Source organism: Carcharhinus amblyrhynchos, chromosome 29, assembly GCF_965287045.1.
Source record: "Carcharhinus amblyrhynchos chromosome 29, sCarAmb.v2.hapA, whole genome shotgun sequence".
In the NCBI taxonomy this organism is placed as follows: domain Eukaryota; kingdom Metazoa; phylum Chordata; class Chondrichthyes; order Carcharhiniformes; family Carcharhinidae; genus Carcharhinus; species Carcharhinus amblyrhynchos.
In genome coordinates, this window is record NC_137352.1 from 1,233,224 (window position 1) to 1,257,394 (window position 24,171).

The window sequence follows — 24,171 nt, forward strand, 5'->3', positions numbered from 1 at the left end:
GTGCACTCCTGCTCCTTTTTCTTGTGTAAGAGGACAGTGCACTCAGAGGAGAGAGAAGGTGAATAGAGATAAAGATTGATGATGAGAAAGTGTTTGATGCAACAACGTGGCAGCAGATTCCACATCATTCCGCATTCCAGATCATTCCACATTCCAGAACTTTCCATATTCTGGATCTTTCCATATTCCAGGTCTCATTTTGCTGCAAACATTCTTCTAATAGCCTCTCGATTTTGCCCATTATGGTAAATCTGTGCCCTCTGATGACCTCCCATCCCGCCAGCAGAGACAATAACTCCCTGTCTACTCAACTAAACCCTTTGTAAATCTTTAGACCAATCACTCCCATTCTCGATGACTGGTTGAATGTTACATTCGCTCAGTAATGTCTGGGTAATTTTGGTCTGTCAACGTTTAATAAGTTCCCACCAAAAATTGCATTGTTATTTAATGCACTTGGTAATGATTTGTGTATAAGTTAATATTAAACTAGCAAAGTATTGTCACACACTCAACACTCCCCTGCATCAACACCTGTCCAGTGAGTATGCAGCAATATCATTATCATTTATTGGGGCATTTTTCTGTTTTAGAATCCCCATTTCTGAATCTTTGCTTCTGTCTTCTGTTCGGGTATTTACACATTTGACCCTCTAGAATTTCACAGGTTTAATATCTCGACTGCATTCATTTTTCTTGTTTCTTTCAAATTGTTTTTTAGTTAATTGGTTTATTGATCAGACTCCCTGTGTTCTCTCTCGGGTTGTTAAAAAGTGCTGATGTTCAGGAACAGCTCGCTTCCTGCAGTCCCACTGCAGCAGAGAGAGAGAGGAATAGAGAGAGGGGGGGGGGGGGTGGTGGAGAATAGTCAGAGAGGGATAGAGCGACAGAGAGACAGAAAGAGAGTGAGAGAAGTAGAGAGAGGCAGTGACAGGGAAAGGGCAGGAAACAGAGAAAGGAACAAAAGAGAGAGAAACGAGTGATGGAAGAATGAGAGACAGAGCGTGAGAGAAAGAGAGAGAGACAGAGGGTGAGAGACCCAGAGAGAGACAGACAGACAGATAGAGAGTGAGAGGCAGAGTGTGTGAGAGACAGAGAGAGGGGGAATCTCCAGCCTGTCGGTTTTGCAGTTTCCTGCCAAATAGAAGTTGCCTTTCCTGCGGAATGCGGAGCCCGAGAGCCGGTGGCCGCTGAGACGTTCCCTTTCCCCGGGCTTTGGGGGGATATGGAGTCCAGGACATTCCTGATGCTGATGGTAACTTGTCTGCCTTGTGGGAACTCCCAACTCCTGAGCGGTGAGTTCAGAGAATCAGAGCTTGCTTGTGGGGATGTTAATCCGGAATCTCTCTCTGGCAGCTCCAGTTTATCAAAGATTGTCAGAAAAGTTCCCAAATTGTTATTTTCAATTCGATTCAGAGTTTTAAAATCTGTGAACATACAGCGGGAAACTAATTAAACACAAACTCCTTTTTACATCGCTGCCCACGTTTGTTCCCCTTAAGATTTGTGATTGGGGAAGAGACGGCAACAGGATGGGGGGTGGGGGGGAGACAGGGAGCAGCAGGAATTGGGGAGGGGGGATTGGGATAGTCCCCAATTTCCATCCGCCTGGACTTCCATTTACCTGGTGTTAGTGAAGGAGAAGCTAGCGAGACTCTTCCCCCCCCCCCACCTCCTCCCTCTCCCCCTCCATCCCCCCTCCCCCTCCATTTCCCCTCCCCCTCCATTCCCCCTCCATCCCTCATCCCCCCTCCATTCCCCCTCCATCCCTCATCCCCCCTCCATCCCCCTCCCCCTCATCCCCCCTCATCCCCCCTCCCCCTCATCCCCCCTCCATCCCCCCGCCCCCTCAGCCTCCTTCATCCCCCCTCCACCTCATCCCCCCTCCATCCCCCTCCCCCTCATCCCCCCTCCCCCTCATCCCCCCTCCCCCTCCATGCCCCCTCGCCCTCCCCCTCCATGCCCCCTCCCCCTCCCCCTCCATGCCCCCTCCCCCTCCCCCTCCATGCCCCCTGCCCTCCCCCTCCATGCCCCCCTCCCCTCCCCCTCCATCCCCCTCCATCCCCCCACCCCTCCCCCTCCATCCCCCCTCCATCCCCCCTCCCCTCCCCCTCCATCCCCCTCCCCTCCCCAACTCTCCCCCTCCCTCACCCCTCTCTCCCCCTCCTACAGCATTAAAGGGGTAACAATGGTTTAATGTGGATTACCTGGGCTGGCATGCCCCTGAGAATAGAAGCTACTCCTCACATTGAGGGTTCACAATGATTAAAACATTCCAATGGGGTCCACAGAGAAACTATTTCCCACTCAGTAGTGGGGGAGAGTTGATGGTGAGGGAGGATGGTTGGTGTGGGGGAATGGGGAGTGGAGGGGTTTTGGAGGGGGGTGATTTTGGTGGGGAGTGTGGGGGTGTTTGAGGAGTGGGTTGGGGGTGTGTTGGTGGGGGGTTGGAGGGGGATTGGGTGTTGGAGGAGGGTAGGTGTTGGGGGGCATGGGGGCATGTTGGGGAGTGGGGTGGCATGTTCGGGAGTGGGGGGCGTGTTGGGAAGTGGGGGAGTTAGGGAATGGGGGAGGGGCCTGTAGCGGGGTGTTGTGGAAACACATTAACCTGATGGAACTAGTGTTTTGCGTCGCTGAGTTTTAAAAAAAGTAAATGAGGAAATTGCAGACACTTCATCCAGAATCTCCCAAAACTCTTGATTCAGGATTTGTTTTAGATTAAATTACAAATCAACTCATCCATTGTTTCAGAAAGATAAGAGAGCAGGAAAAGATCAGTCTGACAACTTGGTTTGTGCTGTGGATGATGTTTGGAATTTGTCATTCCAAAGACTAACTTTGAGAGATTTGAGCTAATCAATGAAAACCAGCAAGGATTTATAAAGGGTCCATTTTGTGTAACTTTGTTCAGTGAATTTATTGAAGAAATAATTTAAATTGCAGACAGGAGAATGCCTATTGCAGCAGGTTCTATGGAATTACAGAATGCATTTGATAAAGTTCTAACTGAACGCTCATAGAATTGAAGGCAAAATAAAAGTTAAACTTTACCCATTAACTAAATTCACTTTCTCTAAGCTTACTTTATCAGATGTCCCACACACATCAGTTTTGACTTGAGTTGAGAGTCTCTTTGTGAATTCTGAAAGAGAGGCACAGATTGGATCATCACCGTCCAATCATTTCCAAAGCTTCAGTCGTCACAGGAGGTGTTAGTGTCACTTAGCCCCAGTTAGAGCCACTGATTTTCTGTCTGATATTGCACCGACACTTGGTAGTGGACTTGGATTGCTGCCCTGATTTTGTAGCAAAATTAACTTCAGGGATTGAATTCACGTGATTTTTTTTAAAATTCCTGTTTAGCAAACTGACTCTGCAGTTAATATTCCGAGTGTGCAGAATCTGGGTATAACTGAATGTTCTGATCGGTTCTGACATCTCCATCTCTCTCTGTTAATATGAATAAATCAATTGATTAACTGACCACAGATCTCAACAGGAAGAAGTTAGCAACCAATTCATTTCATCCCTGGAAGTATTTACTCAATCCTATCACAGACTTTGGCACAATCCAACTCTGGCACATTTTAAATTATAATTTTCTTCGGTTAAGTTTTCGAGAATTAGTGAATTAGCGGTGATAATGACCTCAGGAAAACAGCTCCGTTTCCTTCTAATACTTCACTGAATTTTCATTAATTTCCCTAATGTCCTTCCTGTTTCCTCCAATCTCTATCTCATGTGATGCTGTGTCATGAGGGTCAGATGGCTACTTGACCATCGTAGGCGTCACAATCAGGCACAATCTCATCCCCACCCAGCAACCACACGCTTGACACCACAGGATGGGTGATCAGAGAGGAATTGGAATCTCATCCACACATCATCCCAGGAAATTAAGGAAAGGGAGAAACACAGAGGGGGAAAAAAAGGAATATTTATATATCCAAGTACACAAAAGATCAGTAAATGAAGAATTAATACATCAAAGAAACATTTACAAATTCAGTTTCTGAGCTCAATATTCCTTGTGTTTGGCCTGCAAATGAACTAAATAAAAACACATTTTTAAATTGAGGATTATGCCAGAATCCTAAACCTAATGACGTGTGTTGAGGGGGTGAATGAGGAAATGCACTGGATGCAGTGTATAGGGACTTGCAAAGGTTTGTGCCAAAATATCATAAAGCAGACCATTGGAGAAGATTAACAGAGATAGAATTGAGGGAGGGAAGAAAATTAGATCAAAATGGATTAGAAAGAATGAAACAGAGTTGGAGTTAAAGGCAATTTCTCAGAGTGGTTGGAAGTGACTACTGGTGTCCCACAGAGCTGTGATCTGCTTCTGTTCACTGTGGGCTAGGAGGAATGTTGACATTTACAGATGATACTAAAATAATCATTCTGAAAACAGTGAGTACTGCCAGGGAATATTGATAACGTGGTGGACTGGCCAAATGGGTAAATGGTTAAATGGGTAAATGGTTAATTGTGAGGAGGTAGTTTTGATCAAAATAAAACAGGCTGAGAATGTAGAAGAGCAGAGTGATCTGGAGTTCAGACTTATAAATGGCTCAGGTGTATATTGCTATTTAAAAAACTGTAATCTCAGTTTTACAGTAAGGTATAGAAAATAGAGAGCAATGGAGCATTGCAGCATTGTTACTGTACTAGTAATCCAGAAACCCAGGCTAATGCTCTGGGGACCTAGGTTCAATTCACCATGGCAGCTGGTGGAATTTCAGTTTGGTTGATAACTGGGATATAAAGCAGGTTGCAGTAATGGTGACCGTGAAACTATCATCAATTTTTGTAAAAAAAAATCTGGTTCACTAATTTATTTTCACAGAATCACAGAATTGTTCCAGTGCAGAAAGAAGCTATTCTACTGTCCCACCCACCATGGGAACCGGCGCAGGGCGGACCATGGAAAGGTCTGTTGACCTCGAGTGGGATTTTATGGTTTTGGGACAAACGAGGCTGGAAAATCCTGCCCAATGTGTCCAATAGGCATTTGTTCAGGTGGCGCATCAAAACTCATGGTGCAGGGGGTGGCACATTGGCATGGATAGAAGATTGGCTAGCTAACAGGAAACAGAGTCGGCGTCAAAGGGTCATTTTCAGGATGGTAGGATGTGCCACAGAATCTTTTACAATTTATATAAATGACTTGGATGAAGGGCTGGTTGCTAAATTTGCAAGCAACTCAAAGATAGGTAGGAAAATAATTTGTGAAGAGGACATAAGGAGGTTACAAAGGGATATAGATAAGTCAAGTGAATGGGCAAAAGTCTGCAAATGGACGATAATGTGGGAAAATGTGAAACTTTGGCAGGAAGAATAAAAATAGACTTATTGTCTAAATAGTGAGATTGCAGAGCTGAGGTGCAGAGGGATCAGGGTGTCCTAATGCCTGAATCACAAAAGGCTAATACACAGACTACAAGCAAGTAATTAGCAAAGCTAACAGAATATTATTGTTTATTGTGAGGGGAATTGATTACAAAAGTAGGGAGGTTATGCTTCAGTTGTATGGGGCACTGAAGAGAATTGTGTATAGTACTGGTCTTCTTATCTAAGGAAAAGTGTAAATGTGTTAGAAGCAGTTCAGAGAAGGGTTACTAGATTAATGCCAGGTTGTCTTGTGCAGAAAGGTTGGAGAGGTTAAGTTTGTATTCACTAGAATTTAGAGGAGTAAGGTGACATAATAAAACCTTTAAGACAGGGTGGATGTGGAATGGATATTTCGTTTTGTGGGAGAATTTAGAACTAGAGGGGTCACTGTTTAAAAATAAGGGGTCACTCATTTAAAACAGAGATGAGGAGAATTTGTCTTTTCTCTGTGGGTTGTGAGTCTCTGAAACTCTCTTCCTCAAAAATCAGTGGAAGCAGAATTTTTGAATATTTTTAAGGCAGAGTGAGATAGATTCTTGATTAGCAAGAGGGGTGAAAGGTTATAGGAAGGTAACAGGAATGTGGGGCTGAGCTTACAATCAAAGAACAAAGAAAGTTACAGCACAGGAACAGGCCCTTCGGCCCTCCAAGCCTGCACCGACCATGCTGTCCGACTGAACTAAAACCCCCTGTGCATCTGGGGACTGTATCCCTCGATTCCCATCCTATACATGCATTTGTCAAGACGCCTCTTAAAAGACACTAATATCTGCTTCCACTACCTCCCCCGGCAATGTGTTCCAGGCACCCACCACTCTCTGCCTCGTACATCTTCCTTAGATCTTGCCCCTCACACCTTAAACCTGTGCCGCCTAGTAATTGACTCTTCCACCCTGGGAAAAAGCTTCTGACCATCCACTCTGTCCATGCCTCTCATAATCTTGTAGACTTCTATCAGGTCTCCCCTCAACCTCTGTCGCTCCAGTGAGAACAAACCAGGTTTCTCCAACATCTCCTCATAGCTAATGCCCTCCATTACCAGGCAACATCTTGGTAAATCTTTTTTGTACCCTCTCTAAAGCCTCCACATCCTTCTAACTAGAATTGAACACTATATTCCAAGCGCGGCCTAACTAAGGTTTGATAAAGCGTCAACATGACTTGCCAATTTTTAAACTCAATGCCCCAGCTGATGAAGACAAGCATGCCATATGCCTTCTTGACTACCTTCTCCACCTGTATTGCCACTTTCAGTGACCTGTGTACCTGTACGCCCAGATCCCTTTGCCTATCAATACTCTTAAGGGTTCTGCTATTTACTGTATATTTCCTATCTGTATTAGACCTTCCAAAATGCATGACCTCACATTTATCCAGATTAAACTCCATCTGCCATCTCTCTGCCCAAGTCTCCAACTGATCTATATCCTGCTGTATCCTCTGATATTCCTCATCACTATCCACAAATCCACAAACCTTTGTGTCATCCACAAACTTACTAATCAATCCAGTTACATTTTCCTCCAAATCATTTATATATATTACAAACAGCAAAGGTCCCAGCACTGCTCCCTGAGGAACACCACTTGTCACAGCCCTCCATTCAGAAACACACCCTTCCACTGCTACCCTTTGTCTTCTTTGACCGAGCCAGTTTTGTATCCACCTTGCCAGCTCACCTCTGATCCCATGCGACTTCACCTTCTGCACCAGTCTGCCATGAGGGACCTTGTCAAAGGCCCCTCAATCAGATCAGCATAATCATCTGGAATGGCAGAGCAGATTGAAGAGGCTGAGTGGCCTACTCCAACTCCTGATCTGTATGCTTGTTTGTGTCTGTACCGGCTCTCCAAATGAGCATCATGGTTTAGTGCCATTCCCCTGCCTTTTCCCCGTCCCACTGCACATTGTTTCTATTCAAATAGGTTTAATTGCCTCGTTTGAAGCTGCCTCCAGCACACACATGATGTGGGTATGCCAGCGTTGGACTGGCGTAAACACAGTAAAAAGTCTGACAACACCAGGTTGGACTAAAACCTGGTGTTGCCAGCACACACAGCCAGTGCATTCCAGACCCACACCTGCTGTGTGAAAATGGTTTCTTCTCACATCTTTTGGAAATCTTTTTAAATCTGTGCCCTTTCATTCTTGATCCTTTTATGAACAGGAAGGAAATCTGCCATCCTTACCCGGTCTGGCCAACATGTGACTCCAGACCCACAGTGATGCGGTTAACTCTCAACTGCCCTCTGAAATGGCTGAGTGAGATACTCAGTTCAAGGGCAAATAAGAGTGAGTAATTAATGGTGCCTACCGTCCAGATGAGAAGGAATTATGTGAAACAATGATGTGCAGTTTTGAGGTCCATATTTGAGGATGGAGGGTGAGGTTTTACAGAGGGACTGCACAGATTAACCAGATTGCTGTATGGTATGAGAACATACAAAAACAGGAAAGATTCTTGTTAATGAAACTGACGAGGTTATGGAGTGAATTGTTAGAGGGATTTAAAATTCTGAAAAGCTGGGACAGGTTAGAACCGAGAGGATCAGGAACACAGGGTCATACAGAGAGGCTGGGGGATTCACAGATCAACCAGGAACTATATTAACAGTAGGTCAGACAGCAGGGAGATAAAGGATTTCTGGAAACGAGGAAGATCCATAGGTTCAGATGGTGAAACTGCTCCCAGTGTGGAGACAAACATTGTCAATTTGGACCAACCACCTGTATCTGAATCACAAAACATCCGAAGGTCCTAGAAAGATGGATTCTTAGCCTTTCGAAATGTAGCTGAAGATTTTGCTGCAATTCAGATGGTGGCTGCAATACCGGCATTTCTGCCAGGTGGCGCTGCAAACCCTCATTCCATGAAATGACTTTTGGTGCCACCTCCAGGGGATGAATGGTACTGCAGCCATTCCAAAATATTCCATTACACAGAGACCTTCATTCTGTATCTAACCCTATGCTGTACCTGTCCTGGGAGTGTTTGATGGGGGGACAGTGTAGAGGGAGCTTTACTCTGTATCTAACCCCGTGCTGTACCTGTCCTGGGAGTGTTTGATGGGGGGACAGTGTAGAGGGAGCTTTACTCTGTATCTAACCCCGTGCTGTACCTGTCCTGGGAGTGTTTGATGGGGGGACAGTGTAGAGGGAGCTTTACTCTGTATCTAACCCCGTGCTGTACCTGTCCTGGGAGTGTTTGATGGGGGGACAGTGTAGAGGGAGCTTTACTCTGTATCTAACCCCGTGCTGTACCTGTCCTGGGAGTGTTTGATGGGGGGACAGTGTAGAGGGAGCTTTACTCTGTATCTAACCCCGTGCTGTACCTGTCCTGGGAGTGTTTGATGGGGGGACAGTGTAGAGGGAGCTTTACTCTGTATCTAACCCCGTGCTGTACCTGTCCTGGGAGTGTTTGATGGGGGGACAGTGTAGAGGGAGCTTTACTCTGTATCTAACCCCGTGCTGTACCTGTCCTGGGAGTGTTTGATGGGGGGACAGTGTAGAGGGAGCTTTACTCTGTATCTAACCCCGTGCTGTACCTGTCCTGGGAGTGTTTGATGGGGACAGTGTAGAGGGAGCTTTACTCTGTATCTAACCCCATGATGTACCTGTCCTGGGAGTGTTTGATGGGGACAGTGTAGAGGGAGCTTTACTCTGTATCTAACCCCATGATGTACCTGTCCTGGGAGTGTTTGATGGGGACAGTGTAGAGGGAGCTTTACTCTGTATCTAACCCTATCCTGGGTGTGTGTGAGGCAGTCCTTGGTCCAGCCTCCCATCCTGCGCTCTCTGTAAATCTGAGGTGATCCAAAGCTCTGTGGACCTGCCTGAGTTTGTGCCAAATTCATTTTTATCCATAACTTTAAAATTCTCAGCTTTGTATACAATGATGCCACGGATGATGCCCATTCCATGTTCCTTCCTCCAGTCCCACAACCCTTTGGGATCAGTGTGTTCCTGAAATTCTGACAGGAAAATAAAAGCAAAATACTGGAGGTGCTGGAAATCTGAAATAAAAATGGAAAATGCTGGAAAAGCTCAGCATGTTTGGCAGTGACAGTACAGAGAGGAATTACTATAGAACCATAGAACATTACAGCACAGAAACAGGCCTTTTAGCCTTTCTTGTCTGTGCCGAACCATTTTTCTGCCTCGTCCCACTGACCTGCACCTGGACCATATCCCTCCACACCCCTCACATCCACGTACCTGTCCAAGCTTTTCTTAAATGTTAAAAGTGAGCCCGCATTTACCACTTCATCTGGCAGCTCATTCCACACTCCCACCACTCTGTGTGAAGAAGCCCCCCCCTAATATTCCCTTTAAACTTTTCCCCCTTCACCCTTAACCCATGTTCTCTGGTTTTTTTCTCCCCTAGCTTCAGTGGAAAAAGCCTGTTTGCATTCACTCTATCTATACCCATCATAATTTTATACACCTCTATCAAATCTCCCCTCATTCTTCTACGCTCCAGGGAATAAAATCCTAACCTATTCAACCTTTCTCTGTAACTCGGTTTCTCAAGTCCCAGCAACATCCTTGTAAACGTTCTCTTTACTCTTTCAACCTTATTCATATCTTTCCTGCAATTAGGTGACCAAAACTGCACACAATACTCTAAATTCGGCCTCACCAATGTCTTATACAACCTCACCATAACATTCCAACTCTTATACTCAATACTTTGATTTATAAAGGCCAATGTACCAAAAGCACTCTTTACGACCCCATCTACCTGTGACGCCACTTTTAGGGAATTATGTATCTGTATTCCCAGATCCCTCTGTTCTACTGCACTCTTCAGTGTCCTACCATTTACCTTGTACCAATCTGAGTTTAATACGATTCTTTATTGGTTTGATGGCACAGTGGTTAGCACAGCTGTTTCACAGCACCAGAGATCCAGGTTTGATTCCCAGCTTGGGTCACTGTCTGTGTGGAGTTTGTATGTTCTCCCCATGCCTGCCTGGGTTTCCTCCAGATGCTCTGGCTTCTTCCCAAATTCTGAAAGATGTGCTGGTTAGGTGAATTGACCTGAACAGGTGCCAGAGTGTGGCGACTAGGGGATTTTCACAGTAAATTCATTGCAGTGTTAATGTAAGCCTATTTGCGACTAATAAATAAACTTTAAATATGAAATATTTTCCAGGGTTTCTGCCTCAGGTTCTGGCCTATTTTGCACCATTGTCATGTTTTCATCATTTCTATCTATCCAATCATAGGTCAGAATGTGTGTCGCCGGGGTGTCGAGCGACCATGTTACAAGGTGGCTTATTTCCAAAAGGTGTCGCTGAGGGTCGGGTTTGAGGAAGCTCGGACTGAATGTCAGAGTGATGGAGGGAACCTCTTGAGCATCGAGTCAGCGAATGAGCAAGAGTTTATTGAGAGGTTGATCCAAGGGTTGTCTGCGGGTGATGGCGATTTCTGGATTGGACTGTGGCGGAGAGAGAATGGGAACGAGAGCTCAGCAGACTGTTCTAGTCTTTATCACTGGCTCGACGGCAGCCAGTCCAAGTTTAGGTATGTAGCCAAGGCCTGGTCATGGTAGGCTCTGCCACAAAGGAGAGATGGTGCTGTGGTGATAACACCAGGGGTCCAGGTTAATATCTGCGAACGTCAATTCAAATCCCACCCTGGCAACTGCTGAAATTCAAAAATCTGGAATATCATCAAACTATCCTCGATTATCGGAAAAACCCATCTGGTTCACCAATGTCCTTTAGGGAAGGAAATCTGCCGTCTTTACTGGTCTGGCCTGCATCTGACTCCAGAGCCCCAGCAATGTGGTTGATATTTAACTGCCCTCTGAAATGTCTGAGCAAACTGCTGAGTTACAGGGTAATTAAGGGTAGAACATGGAACAGTGCAGCACAGGAACAGGCTCTTTGGGCCACAATGTTGTGCTGAAGGATGGACAATGAATGCTGACCCAGCAATATCCACATCCTGTGAGTGAGTATGATGCCAGATGTTGGGTGCAGTGCTCTCTCCCTCACTACTACAGCCCCTAGTCTGTGTCTGACGGGGTTTCACAATCATTCCTTATTGTTCTGCACTCATTCCCAAGATATGAGAGTCATTGGAAACACTTCTAATTATTCAATCTCGGATGATTCACGGTTCGCCTTCATGACAATTGTTCTCTGAGTGTGAGGTGTGTCACTGTGGTTACTACTCGAGAATCAGCTCATCTATATGTTTATAATGAATAGCTGCCTGGTATCAATGCGGGCGTTGCGTATGATGGCTAAAGGTGTACCAGGGCCCAGTTCAATTCCCTGGGTAGCTCAGTATGTAGTATTCCCCAACTGGGAGTATTCACACTACTGGGTTACCAGATTACCATCTTACCCAGTTGCCAAATTACTGGGTTACCAGGTTGTCAGGTTACCAGGTTATTTGTTGCTGAGTTATCCTGTCGGTCGGTTACCAGTCACTAGGTTACTAGGTTTCTGGGTTATCCAGTTTCTTGGTTATCCTGTTACTGAGTTATCAGTTTGCCCAGTTACTGGGTTACTGGGTTGCTAGGGTTGACGTGGTTTGTTGTTTCTTGTCCTTTTCAGAAACTGGTATGTGGATGAGCCATCGTGTGGCCGTGAGGTGTGTGTTGTGATGTATCACCAGCCCTCAGCCTCCTCGGGAATGGGTGGTCCCTATCTTTACCAATGGAACGACGATCGATGTAACATGAAGAACAACTTCATCTGCAAATATGCTCCAGGTAAACCCTCCACACTGATTCAGGCTGCAACCAATCACTGAGCTTCGTTCAACCTATCCTTCAGTAAGTGTCAGGAAAATCTGAAGTGGTTTAGCCCGACCCCACCCAGTCTGGGGAAGAGGGGGTTTGGAAACAGGAGTGAGTTCGCGTGAAGGGAAGGAGAGCAAAGAAAGAGAGTGAGAATCTGGGCTAGGTGTGCAGGGGGACGGGGGATAGTGGCTGACGAACTGGAGAATGGGAGGTAATGAGGGAAGGGTTGGGATTTAAGAATGCTGGGAAAAGGGGTGGTCTTTCGAGATGAGGAAAGCAAGGAGATGGTGGGTGGGATCGGAGAGTGAATGAGATTGTGGGAGAGTGGAGAGGAGCTAGCCAATGATGTGCGTTTATTCATAGATATTGATCTCTAACCTTGACTGAATCTCTCTGTTTTGCTCACAGTTCACAGCTCCTCGACCTCAAGTTCAACACCAACTGTCACTGGTGGAAACAGCTCAAATGTGGGTAAGAGTTATTCTCATTATTACTCATTCTCTGCACCAGGGTGGGGGTGGGGGCTGTGGGGAGAGTGAGGGGTGCAAAGGGGATGTGGGAGTTGAGTTGTGGCATTCTGGTGGCGGCTAATCGCATCAGGATGCTGCGCAATTTGAAGATATTTGGGTCGATCGTATTTTCAATGTTCATTGAAACAAAGGAGAGGCTTTTCTTTAACACACGAGGGGGATTTTAACCCAGCCCAGCTCAAACTGGAGCTCAAATTTCAACTTTTTGTCTCCTTCACCAAACTGTGGCAAGGTATCACAGAAAACTGAGAAACGGAAATAGCTCCATTACTCTGAGGGTTAAGACTGCGAGACTCACCACCATACGACCATTTGGAGAGGTTTGACATGATCAGGAATAGTCAGCATGGATTTGTCAAGGGCAGGTCGTGCCTTAAAAGCCTAGTTGAGTTCTTCGATAATGTGACTAAACACATTGACGAAGGAAGTGCCGTGGACGTGGTGTACATGGACTTCAGCAAGGCGTTTGATAAGGTCCCCCATGCAAGACTTCTTGAGAAGGTGAGAGGGCATGGGATCCAAGGGCCTTTGGCCTTGTGGATTCAGAACTGGCTTGCCTGCAGAAGACAGAGAGTGGTTGTGGATGGGTCTTTTTCTGAATGGAGGTCAGTCACCAGTGGAGTGCCCCAGGGATCTGTTCTAGGACCCTTGCTGTTTGTCATTTTCATAAATGACCTGGATGAGGAAGTGGAGGGATGGGTAAGTAAGTTCGCTGATGACACGAAGGTTGGTGGTGTTGTGGATGGTCTGGAAGGATGGCAAAAGTTGCAGCAGGACATAAATAGGATGCAGGACTGGGCGGAGAAGTGGCAAATGGACTTCAACGCGGATAAATGCGTAGTCGTCCATTTTGGCAGAACCAACGGGATGAACGAGTACACTATCAAGGGCAGGAGTCTTGGTAGTGTTGAGGAGCAGAAGGATCTTGGGGTCCGGGTCCACAGGACTCTTAAATCGGCCTCGCAGGTGGAAGAGGTGGTCAAGAAGGCGTATGGTGTACTGGCCTTCATTAATCGAGGGATTGAGTTTAGGAGTCGGGAGGTAATGCTGCAACTTTACAAGACCCTTGTCAGGCCTCATTTGGAGTACTGTGCACAGTTCTGGTCGCCTCACTATAGGAAAGACGTAGAAGCTATTGAAAGGGTACAGAGGAGATTTACAAGGATGTTGCCTGGACTGGGAGGCATGCCTTATGAAGTTAGGTTGAGGGAACTGGGTCTCTTTTCCCTGGAGAGACGTAGGTTGAGAGGCGACCTGATAGAGGTTTATAAAATGTTGAGAGGAATAGATAGGGTGGATTCTCAGAGGCTATTTCCCCAGGTTGAAATGGTCACTACGAGAGGACACAGGTTTAAGGTGCGGGGAGGAAAGTACAGAAGTGATGTTAGGGGTAAGTTTTTCACTCAGAGGGTGGTGAGTGAATGGAATCGGCTGCCGTCAGTGGTGGTGGAGGCGAACTCGCTGGGGTCTTTTAGAAGACTTCTGGATGAGTATATGGGGTTTTATGAGATTGGGGGTTATATATAGGTGTTGATGTGATCGGCGCAACTCGTGGGCCGAAGGGCCTGTTTGTGCTGTAGTGTTCTATGTTCTATAGAGTGTGGTTCTGCTAAAACGTGTCGACGTACTTAAGGGGAAGTTAGATAAGCACCTTGATGCAGATGGAATAGATAGATATGCAGAAAGGCAAACATGAAGTAGGGACATAAGACAGGGTAACAGGAACACAAAGCTGATTCTGTGCTGACAATATTTTCTAAGTGTCCTAGGTCCAACAATCTTCAGCTGCTTCATCAATGATTTTTCTTCCATTGGAAGAGCAGAAGTGGGGGTGTTCGCAGATGATTGCACAATGTTCAGCACCATTCTCAACACCTCCAACACTGAAACAGTTCATGTTCAAACGCAACAAGATCTGGACAATATCCAGTCTTGGGCTGACAAGTGGCAAATAACATTCATGCCACACAAATGCCAGGCAATGACCATCTCCAACAGGAGAGACACTAACCTTCTCCCCTTGATATTCAATGGTGTTACAATCACTGAAATCCCCCACTATCAACAGCATGGGGGTTACCATTGACCAAAAACTGAACTTGACTAGCCATATAAATACATATAAGTACAGCGGCTACAGGACAAGTCAGAGTCTGGGAATCCTGTGATGGGCTTTTGATAGGAGAGGGGATTAAGGGTTATGGGGAGAGGGCGGGAAAGTAGAACCGAGCAGCGACAGATCAGCCATGATCTTATTGAATGGCGGGGCAGGCTCGAAGGGCTGGATGGCCTACTCCTGCTCCTATTTCTTATGTTCTTATGTTCTTATGAGTAAAATCGATGGTACTCATAATGTGGAGATGCCGGCGTTGGACTGGGGTAAACACACTAAGAAGTCTCACAACACCAGGTTAAAGTCCAACAGGTTTATTTGATAACTATCAGATAACCTGGCGTTGTGAGACCTCTTAATGAGTAAAATCCCCAGAGTCTGTTTACATCTACAAGGCACTTTCGAGAGTGTCTTGGAATGCTCTCCACTTTCCCGGATGAAGTCATAGAGTGAGGCAGTGAACCCAGAAACACAAGGTCATGTTTTGGGTCCCGGGTTCGAATCCCACACGATGACTGATGGAATTTGAATTCAATTTTAAAAATCTGGAATTAAGAATCTAATGATGACCATGAAACCATTGTCGATTATTGTGAAAAACCCATTTGGTTTACTAATATCCTTTAGTGAGGGAAATCTGCCATCTTTACTCGGTCTGGCCGAAATGTGACTCCAAATCCACAGCAACATGGTTGACTCACAGCTGCCCTCTGAAGTAGCAAAGGAAGCCACTCAGTTTAAGGGCAATTACAGTTGGGCAATAAAAACTGGCCTAGCCAGAGACACTCACATCCTATGAAAGAATTAAAAAATGTTTTACAGAATAGAAAGAGGCTGAAATGTCCATCAAGCACCTATGTATCCTCCTTCACTTGCTCCGTAGCTGTGTACACGTTTCAAGTGCTCATCTAAATGTTTCTTCAATGTTGTGAGGGTTCTCTGTTGTAGGTAAAATGTTAGAATCCGTCATCAAGGAGAAAATAGCGAGGCATCTTGAGGGGAACTGCTTGATAGAGCAGACGCAGCACGGTTTCGTTAAAGGGAAGTCGTGTCTGACAAATTTACTGGAGTTCTATGAGGATGTGTCTAGGGCGGTGGATAGAGGAGAGCCGGTGGATGTGGTCTTTCTGGATTTTCAGAAGGCGTTTGACAAGGTACCTCACAAGAGGTTTTTGCAGAAGGTCAGGGGGCATGGAATTGGGGGTAGGGTGTTAGCGTGGATAGAGGACTGGTTGTCAAATAGGAGGCAGAGAGTGGGGGTCAATGGGTGCTATTCGGATTGGCGGATGGTGACTAGTGGAGTGCCCCAGGGGTCGGTGCTGGGGCCTCAGCTATTTACCATTTATATAGATGATCTGGAGGAGGGAACCGAGTTTAGGGTGTCGAAATTTGCTGATGACACCAAAATTGGTGGAAAGGCAAATTGTGCGGAGGGTGGGGAGAGTCTACAGAAGGATCTAGATAGGCTGGGCGAATGGGCCAGGAAATGGCAAATGGAATTTAATGTTGGCAAGTGCGAGGTGGTCCACTTTGGTAGGAATAATGGTAGGAAGGATTATTACTTACATGGAGAAAAACTGCAGCAGGCGACGGTGCAGAGGGACCTCGGGGTCCTTGTGCATGAGTCGCAAAAACCCAGCTTGCAGGTGCAGCAGGTGGTCAGGAAGGCGAATGGGATGCTGGCCTTCATAGCGAGGGGGATTGAATATAAAAGTAGGGAGGTCTTGCTGCGGCTGTATAGGGCATTGGTGAGGCCGCAGCTGGAGGACTGTGTGCAGTTTTGGGCGCCGTACTTACGCAAGGATATTTTGGCCTTGGAGGGAGTGCAGAGGAGGTTTACTTGGCTGATGCCGGAGTTGAGGGGGTTGAGCTATGAGGAGAGGCTGAATAAACTAGGTTTGTACTCGTTAGAGTTTAGAAGAATGAGGGGAGATCTCATTGAGATGTATAAGATGATGAATGGGATGGATAGGATAGAGGTGGAGAGACTCTTCCCGCTCAGAAAGGACAGTAGGACTAGAGGGCACAGCCTCAAGATAAAGGGGGGGCGGTTTAGAACAGAGTTGAGGAGGAACTTCTTCACTCAAAGGGTGGTGAATCTCTGGAATTCTCTGCCCGTTGAAGTGGTGGAGGCTGCCTCGCTAAATATTTTTAAGACGCGGGTTGATGGGTTTTTGATAAGAGAGGGGATTAAGGGTTATGGGGAGAGGGCGGGAAAGTGGAACTGAGCCACGACAGATCAGCCATGATCTTATTGAATGGCGGGGCAGGCTCGAAGGGCTAGTTGGCCTACTCCTGCTCCTATTTCTTATGTTCTTATGTTCCTGTCTCTACCACCCTTTCAGGCAGTGAGTTCCAGATTCCCACCACTCTCTGAAAGCAGCCTGCTTAATTGCACCCCATCCACTCTGTTCAATACTCATTCCCTCTACTACCGACGCACAGTGGCAGCTGTGTGCACCATCTACAAGACGCACTGCAGAAACTCAATATGGCTCCTTCGACAACACCTCCCAAATCTGCAACCATTCCCATCTAGAAGGACAAGAACAGCAGAAACCTGGGAACATCTCCACCTGGAGGGGATGAAAATATACCACTGTTCCCTCAGTGTCACTGGGTCAAGATCCCGGAACTCCCTCCCTAACAGCACTGTAGGTGTACTTACATCACATGGACTGCAAGAGGCAGTTCACCCCCACCTTCTCGAGGACGATTAGAGAGAGACAATAAATACTGCCAACTCTCACACCCTAAGGACAAAACTAAAGGTTTTTCTGAGGCGGGAGCTGGTAATTGTTGCCAATCCTCAATATTAAGGATGCAAGTTGGTAGTTTCTGTCTCTCTGTTATGTGAAATAGATGTTGATAAAAGGCAGTAGACAAATCTCCAAACCATTCAGTCAAAGTTGGAGTAGAAACAACTTCTTCCATCCACTGAATGTGGGAGAATAATTTTGAGCAGAGTTGAGGAAGTGTCAGTGTAACAGACACAGGGAGGGAATGAGTGCTGTACCATAGCAAACCTCCCGCACTCCATCCTAGAACTGCGTGCAGACTGCACAGGGACACACGGCACAACACATTCATCTCAAAGTTCCTTTCCATTCTGCATCTTCTAGATGGTTCTGCAGTCACCTCAATCGAAAATGAGAAGGATTCGACTGAAATCATTGGCCAGTCAGAAGGTAAATCTCAAAATACTGACCAATGACTATTTATTTCAATCGATCCATCATCAATGCGTACTCACAGAGCCTTGGGGATGGATTGTGCCTCCAGGAGTGACCTGGATTGGGCCATCCACCCAGCAATTAATTTTTAAATGGTATGTTTTAATGAATGAAGTATTTCATCTATCTTAGTGCTGACTCTCACTGGGGTACAGGGTCCCCCTCCTCTCCCTCAGTGTTGATTCTCACTGGGGTACAGGGTCCCCCTCCTCTCCTGAAGGTGCTGACTCTCACTGGGGTACAGGGTCCCCCTCCTCTCCTGAAGGTGCTGACTCTCACTGGGGTACAGGGTCTCCCTCCTCTCCTGAAGGTGCTGATTCTCACTGGGGTACAGGGTCCCCCTCCTCTCCCTCAGTGCTGACTCTCACTGGGGTACAGGGTCCCCCTCCTCTCTTGAAGGTGCTGACTCTCACTGGGGTACAGGGTCCCCCTCCTCTCCTGAAGGTGCTGACTCTCACTGGGGTACAGGGTCTCCCTCCTCTCCTGAAGGTGCTGATTCTCACTGGGGTACAGGGTCCCCCTCCTCTCCCTCAGTGCTGACTCTCACTGGGGTACAGGGTCCCCCTCCTCTCTTGAAGGTGCTGACTCTCACTGGGGTACAGGGTCCCCCTCCTCTCCTGAAGGTGCTGACTCTCACTGGGGTACAGGGTCCCCCTCCTCTCCTGAAGGTGCTGACTCTCACTGGGGTACAGGGTCCCCCTCCTCTCCCTCAGTGTTGATTCTCACTGGGGTACAGGGTCCCCCTCCTCTCCTGAAGGTGCTGACTCTCACTGGGGTACAGGGTCCCCCTCCTCTCCTGAAGGTGCTGACTCTCACTGGGGTACAGGGTCTCCCTCCTCTCCTGAAGGTGCTGATTCTCACTGGGGTACAGGGTCCCCCTCCTCTCCTGAAGGTGCTGATTCTCACTGGGGTACAGGGTCCCCCTCCTCTCCCTCAGTGCTGACTCTCACTGGGGTACAGGGTCTCCCTCCTCTCCTGAAGGTGCTGACTCTCACTGGGGTACAGGGTCCCCCTCCTCTCCTGAAAGTGCTGACTCTCACTGGGGTACAGGGTCTCCCTCCTCTCCCTCAGTGCTGACTCTCACTGGGGTACAGGGTCTCCCTCCTCTCCTGAAGGTGCTGATTCTCACTGGGGTACAGGGTCTCCCTCCTCTCCCTCAGTGCTGATTCTCACTGGGGTACAGGGTCTCCCTCCTCTCCTGAAGCTGCTGCTGGATTTGGGATTCTCAGTATTTGGATACTATTCTTTATTGAGGTTGACACCTTGAGTAGATTATGACTGGGGAATGAAAGATAAGGTTCTTGCAATCCCGGATGACCATTGGCTGTTCTCCCCTTTGAGATGGAGAGGTGGTGATGATTTAATCTGAGGGTCAGAGCTCCTCAGGCCAGGGGCACGGTCGAGCAGGTCTAGAATAGTTTTTATTCTTGTCTTAACAGAGAACTATTGAAGCCAGTTTTAGTGACCCACTGAAATCCGCTGCAGGTTCCTGGGGTCTCGGCTGTGTGGAGATATTGTGCTGAATATGTGTTTTCATTTGGGAAATGTTTATTGTAATTGGAATTCTGTTTTGTTCAGACAGTGGCCTCAATATCCTCTATATCATCATCCCCACAATCCCTCTGCTCATCCTGCTCCTGCTACTCAGTGCAGTCTTCTGTTTCCGTCTCTTTGTCAGAAGGTGAGTTTGGAACAACAGATTCTCCGCCACTGAACAATCCCGACTCCCCCACCACTGACCGATCCCACCCCCCCGACCGATCCGCCCCCCACTGACCGATTCCCCCCCCCACTGACCGATCCCCCCCACTGACCGATCCCCCCACCCCTGACCGATCCCCCCCACTGACCGATCCCCCCACCCCTGACCGATCCCCCCCACTGACCGATCCCCCCCCACTGACCGATCCCCCCCCACTGACCGATCCCCCCCCGACCGATCCCACCCCCCCGACCGATCCCACCCCCACTGACCGATCCCACCCCCACTGACCGATCCCACCCCCCCGACCGATCCCCCCCCCACTGACCGATCCCCCCCCACTGACCGATTCCCCCCCTCACTGACCGATTTCCCCCCCCACTGACCGATCCCACCCCCCCGACCGATCCCCCCCCCCACTGACCGATTTCCCCCCCCACTGACCAATCCCACCCCCCCGACCGATCCCCCCCACTGACTGATCCCCCCACCCCCCGACCGATCCCCCCCCGACCGATCCCACCCACTGACCGATCCCCCCACCCCCGACCGATCCCCCCACCCCCGACCGATCCCACCCCCCGACCGATCCCACCCCCCGACCGATCCCACCCCCCGACCGATCCCCCCCCGACCGATCCCACCCCCCTGACCGATTCCCTTCCGACCAATTTTTCTCCCCCCCTCCCCCCACTGACCGATTACCCCTAACTGAACCCACCCATGTGCAGTGACAGATCATTTCCTCTTGTAAAAGTGCTGAGACCCCTCCTCTCCTCCCGCCCTCGCATCTCTCCCCCTCCCTCGTACCTCTCCCCCTCCTTATAGTCTCTTCCCCGTCCCCTCCCTGCAGCCTCTCCCCCTCCCCCTCCCCCTCCCCCTCCCCCTGCAGCCGCTCCCCCTGCCCTGCAGCCTCCCCCCTCTCCCTGCAGCATCTCCCCCCTCCCCCTGCAGCCTCTCCCCCCTCCCCCTGCAGCATCTCCCCCCCTCCCCCTGCAGCCTCTCCCCTCTCCCCCTGCAGCCTCTCCCCCCTCCCCCTGCAGCCTCTCCCCCCTCCCCCTGCAGCCTCTCCCCCCTCCCCCTGCAGCCTCTCCCCCCTCTCCCTGCAGCCTCTCCCCCCTCTCCCTGCAGCCTCTCCCCCCTCCCCCTGCAGCCTCTCCCCCTCCCCCTGCAGCCTCTCCCCCCTCCCCCTGCAGCCTCTCCCCCTCCCCCTGCAGCCTCTCCCCCCTCCCCCTGCAGCCTCTCCCCCCTCCCCCCCTCCTGTCTCTATATTTGCACTGATCTTGTGCAATTGCCAGGATTCCTGTGACTGAATCTTTCTTTCTTCAGGAGGAAGGAGAGAAGTGAAACGATAGTGAAGGAACACAATTTCTGGATGGAGCCTGTCAGAAGCAACTCACCAAACCTGGAGATTCACAATGTCATCATGAAGCAGTGTGAGGCTGATTTAACCGGAGCTCGACCTCACATAAAGAACACGTCTTTCCGAACACAGCCTTCCAGACAAGAGCTGGATAATGTTTCCAGGGATTATGACAATGTTGGTGGTGACTGTTCCTCGAGTGGCTTTGTAACAAACGACATTTATGAACCTTACAATCCCCAAGTGATGAGCAGCAGAGAGTCGGGCTGGGTGGAGAATGAGATCTATGGTTACTAGGACTGTGTCATGTGGAGCTGTCTGACCAGCCATTGTGTCGAGGGTCCCCCTGCCTCCAGTGAGGGAAAGGGGTTTCACTCCCGCATGCTGCACTTGATACATTTTTGCCTGGACAGAGTTTGCATTTTCGTTTTGTGTTTAGTCAATAATTCATGGGAAGATCCAGCCAACAGGAGGATGTGTGAGGACATACTCCTGTAAATACAGAAACTGAGTGAATAACATTCCGATTGTGAACCAATTGACACAGCACTGTCCCCCAGAGGGAAATGGAGAGAGAGCTGAGAAGATGTACTTTGTGTCAGGTCTGAAAGACCCTCTCTCCCATCCCTGGGGGAGGGCATCTGCTCCCAGTCCCTGGGGGTGGGGGCGTCTGCTCCCAGTTCCATGGGGGGGGGTCTGCTCCCAGTCCCGGGGGTGGGGGAGGTGTGGTCGACTGCTCCCAGTATCTGCCACAATCTGCCAGACATCAAAGTACAAACCGCAAACTATTTCATTGCCCAAATCACTGAGCCCAGGGATTTGGATGCTTTGGGTGGGATTTTACAGCCTCACTCAGGCGAGATCCCGCCTGAGGCCATCAAAGACTTTCAATCTGGGGCCCCCGCCTGCCCCAGTGGCAGGTTTTTGGCTTTTCCCTCTGGGTGGGAAGGTCAGTTGATGAAATGTTCTCTCATTAAATATTGTCCCTGACATTTCAGAATCTCTTCTCAGAACTCAGCTGAAAGAGAACTTTAGAACCACAGAAATGCAGAAGACCATTCAGCCCATCGATACTGCTATGCAATGAGAAGGAGCGGATTGCATCTCAACACCATTTCTGTCCATACCCCTTAACCAACAAAAGATATTTATCGGTCTGAGCTGTGAACATTTTTCATTCACAAAGTCCACAGCCTTCTCCAGGAACAAGTTCCAAGTTCAGTCCAAGATTTATTTCAATGTTTTGGACAGACGTTGAAACTTTAGCAATGAATGTTAGAAATCCCAGAGAGTAGTTTTTGAGATTTAAGGTTGATGGTTTTAAAATGCTTCCAATCATCTCATTTTTGAGTCTACTTAACATTTTTAAACTGCATAAATTATTTTTTGCACTGGGAATGATTTTCTCTGCGTTCTTCTATAATTGTTTGTAGAGACTGGGTTGTAAGTTTGAGAATTTTACCCATCTTCTTATACATTTCTCCATCTTCCACATGACAATGAACAGAAACAGATTATACCCAACTAATCTCTCTGTTCATTGAGCGAGTCTGTCACTGACATTGCCAGATCATCAAATAGAAAATCAAATTGATCCCATAACCATTTCTTTACAACCTTATTAATTGGTCTACTCTGCAGTCCACTGGGCTAAAAGATACTGTGTGTGTGTGCCACTGGGCTTTATGATGCTCAGTGTGTGTGTCACTGGGCTTTGTAAATCAGGCATAATTGGCCCCAATGTTCTAGTAATCTGGAATCTTCACTGTCTTATTTCTATAGAATCCCTACAGTGCAGAAGGAGTCCATTCAGCCCATCGAGTTTGCACTGACCACAATGCTACCCAGGCCCTATTCTGTAACTCCACATATTGACCCTGTTAATCCCCTGACACTTCAGTGTGGCCAATCCACCTAACCTGCACATCTTGGACTGTGGGAGGAAACTGGAGCACCCAGAGGAAACCCATGCAGACACGGAGAATGTGCAAACTCTGCACAGACAGTGACCCAAAGCGGAAATTGAACCCAGGTCCCTGGAGCTGTGAGGCAGCAGTGCTAACCCCTGTGCCACCGCGCCATCCTATACTCACCAGCCCATGGCACTGGATGTATTCCAGAGATTACGACCCTTTAAGATCCTGTTTATTAATTTCTTTCTGAGCTCCAACTTCGCCTGCAGGACTCATCTCTTTTCCCCCCAAGCCATTGGTATTGATGTGCACCACAACTGTTGGCTATTCATTCTTCTTCCTCAAGAGTGCTATACAGTTGCTCAAGTGACATTCTTGACCCTTGGCACTAAAGAGTCAATTTACAGTCCTGGATTCATGTCTACTGCTGCAGAAATGTCTGTCTGTTCCTCCAACTGTTGAATCCCCTATCATTGTTTTTTCCTATTTTCCTCCTGCCCCTGTAAAGTTGAGCCAACTAAGGTGCCCTCTGGATACACTCTCCAGAGAGACCGTCACTCTTGCCAGCAGTTAATACTGAATACCTGAATTAGGAACAGATAGTAAGTCTGATTCTACCCAGAGTGGTCACCAGCCAAGAACAAATAATATTGAAGGATGAGGCCTTCACAAGGGCTCCTGTAATACCCGCCTGGTTTCCCCCATTACTCTGATGGTCACCCTTTCCCTCTCTTCCTGCAGATCCTTAACCTGTGGGGTGACCACATCACAAATATTCCAACTACAAAGTTCTCAATCTCACAGAAACACTGCAATGGCTCCAGCCGCTATGCAAGCTCCGAAATACAAAGTCCTGCTGCTGCCGTTGTCCAGAACTTATCCTTGTCGATAAAGTTTCTCCAGAGGTGCTGCCTGACCAGTTGAGCTTCTGTCATTTTCCAATTTCATTTTGACTTCCTATAAGATTTGGAAGATCCCTGTGCAGTGCCCACTGTAGCACGCTGTGTGAACAGGGCAAGCGGCTATGGATTTCTTTAACAAATCAAACTGATTATCAGCCTGGAAACACCATTTTGGCTTGTGAGAGTTTGTTTCCCTCACTGTGGAAGAGTCTGGGACCAGAGGACATGATCTCTGAGTAAGGCGGTCACCTGGTTAGACAGAGA

General features: G+C 48.1%; 1 protein-coding gene across 1 annotated transcript; it reads left to right on the top strand.

The window, feature by feature from the left end:
- Window positions 1-1,225: 1,225 nt before the first annotated feature.
- On the top strand, window positions 1,226-21,731 carry layna (layilin a). The gene is made up of 6 exons (XM_080214644.1): window positions 1,226-1,295; window positions 10,623-10,920; window positions 11,964-12,121; window positions 12,560-12,622; window positions 19,606-19,708; window positions 21,059-21,731. The coding sequence occupies exons 1-6, from the start codon at window positions 1,226-1,228 to the stop codon at window positions 21,387-21,389; spliced, it is 1,023 nt and encodes a 340-aa protein (XP_080070770.1). The 3' UTR covers window positions 21,390-21,731.
- The last annotated feature ends 2,440 nt before the right edge of the window (window positions 21,732-24,171 follow it).

Coding starts and splice junctions, on each gene's coding strand:
- layna (XM_080214644.1), top strand. CDS start 1,226: ATGGAGTCCAGGACATTCCTGATGCTGATGGTAACTTGTCTGCCTTGT. Junction 12,122..12,559: donor CATCTGCAAATATGCTCCAG/GTAAACCCTCCA, acceptor TTTTGCTCACAG/TTCACAGCTCCTCGACCTCA. Junction 19,709..21,058: donor TTCCGTCTCTTTGTCAGAAG/GTGAGTTTGGAA, acceptor TTCTTTCTTCAG/GAGGAAGGAGAGAAGTGAAA.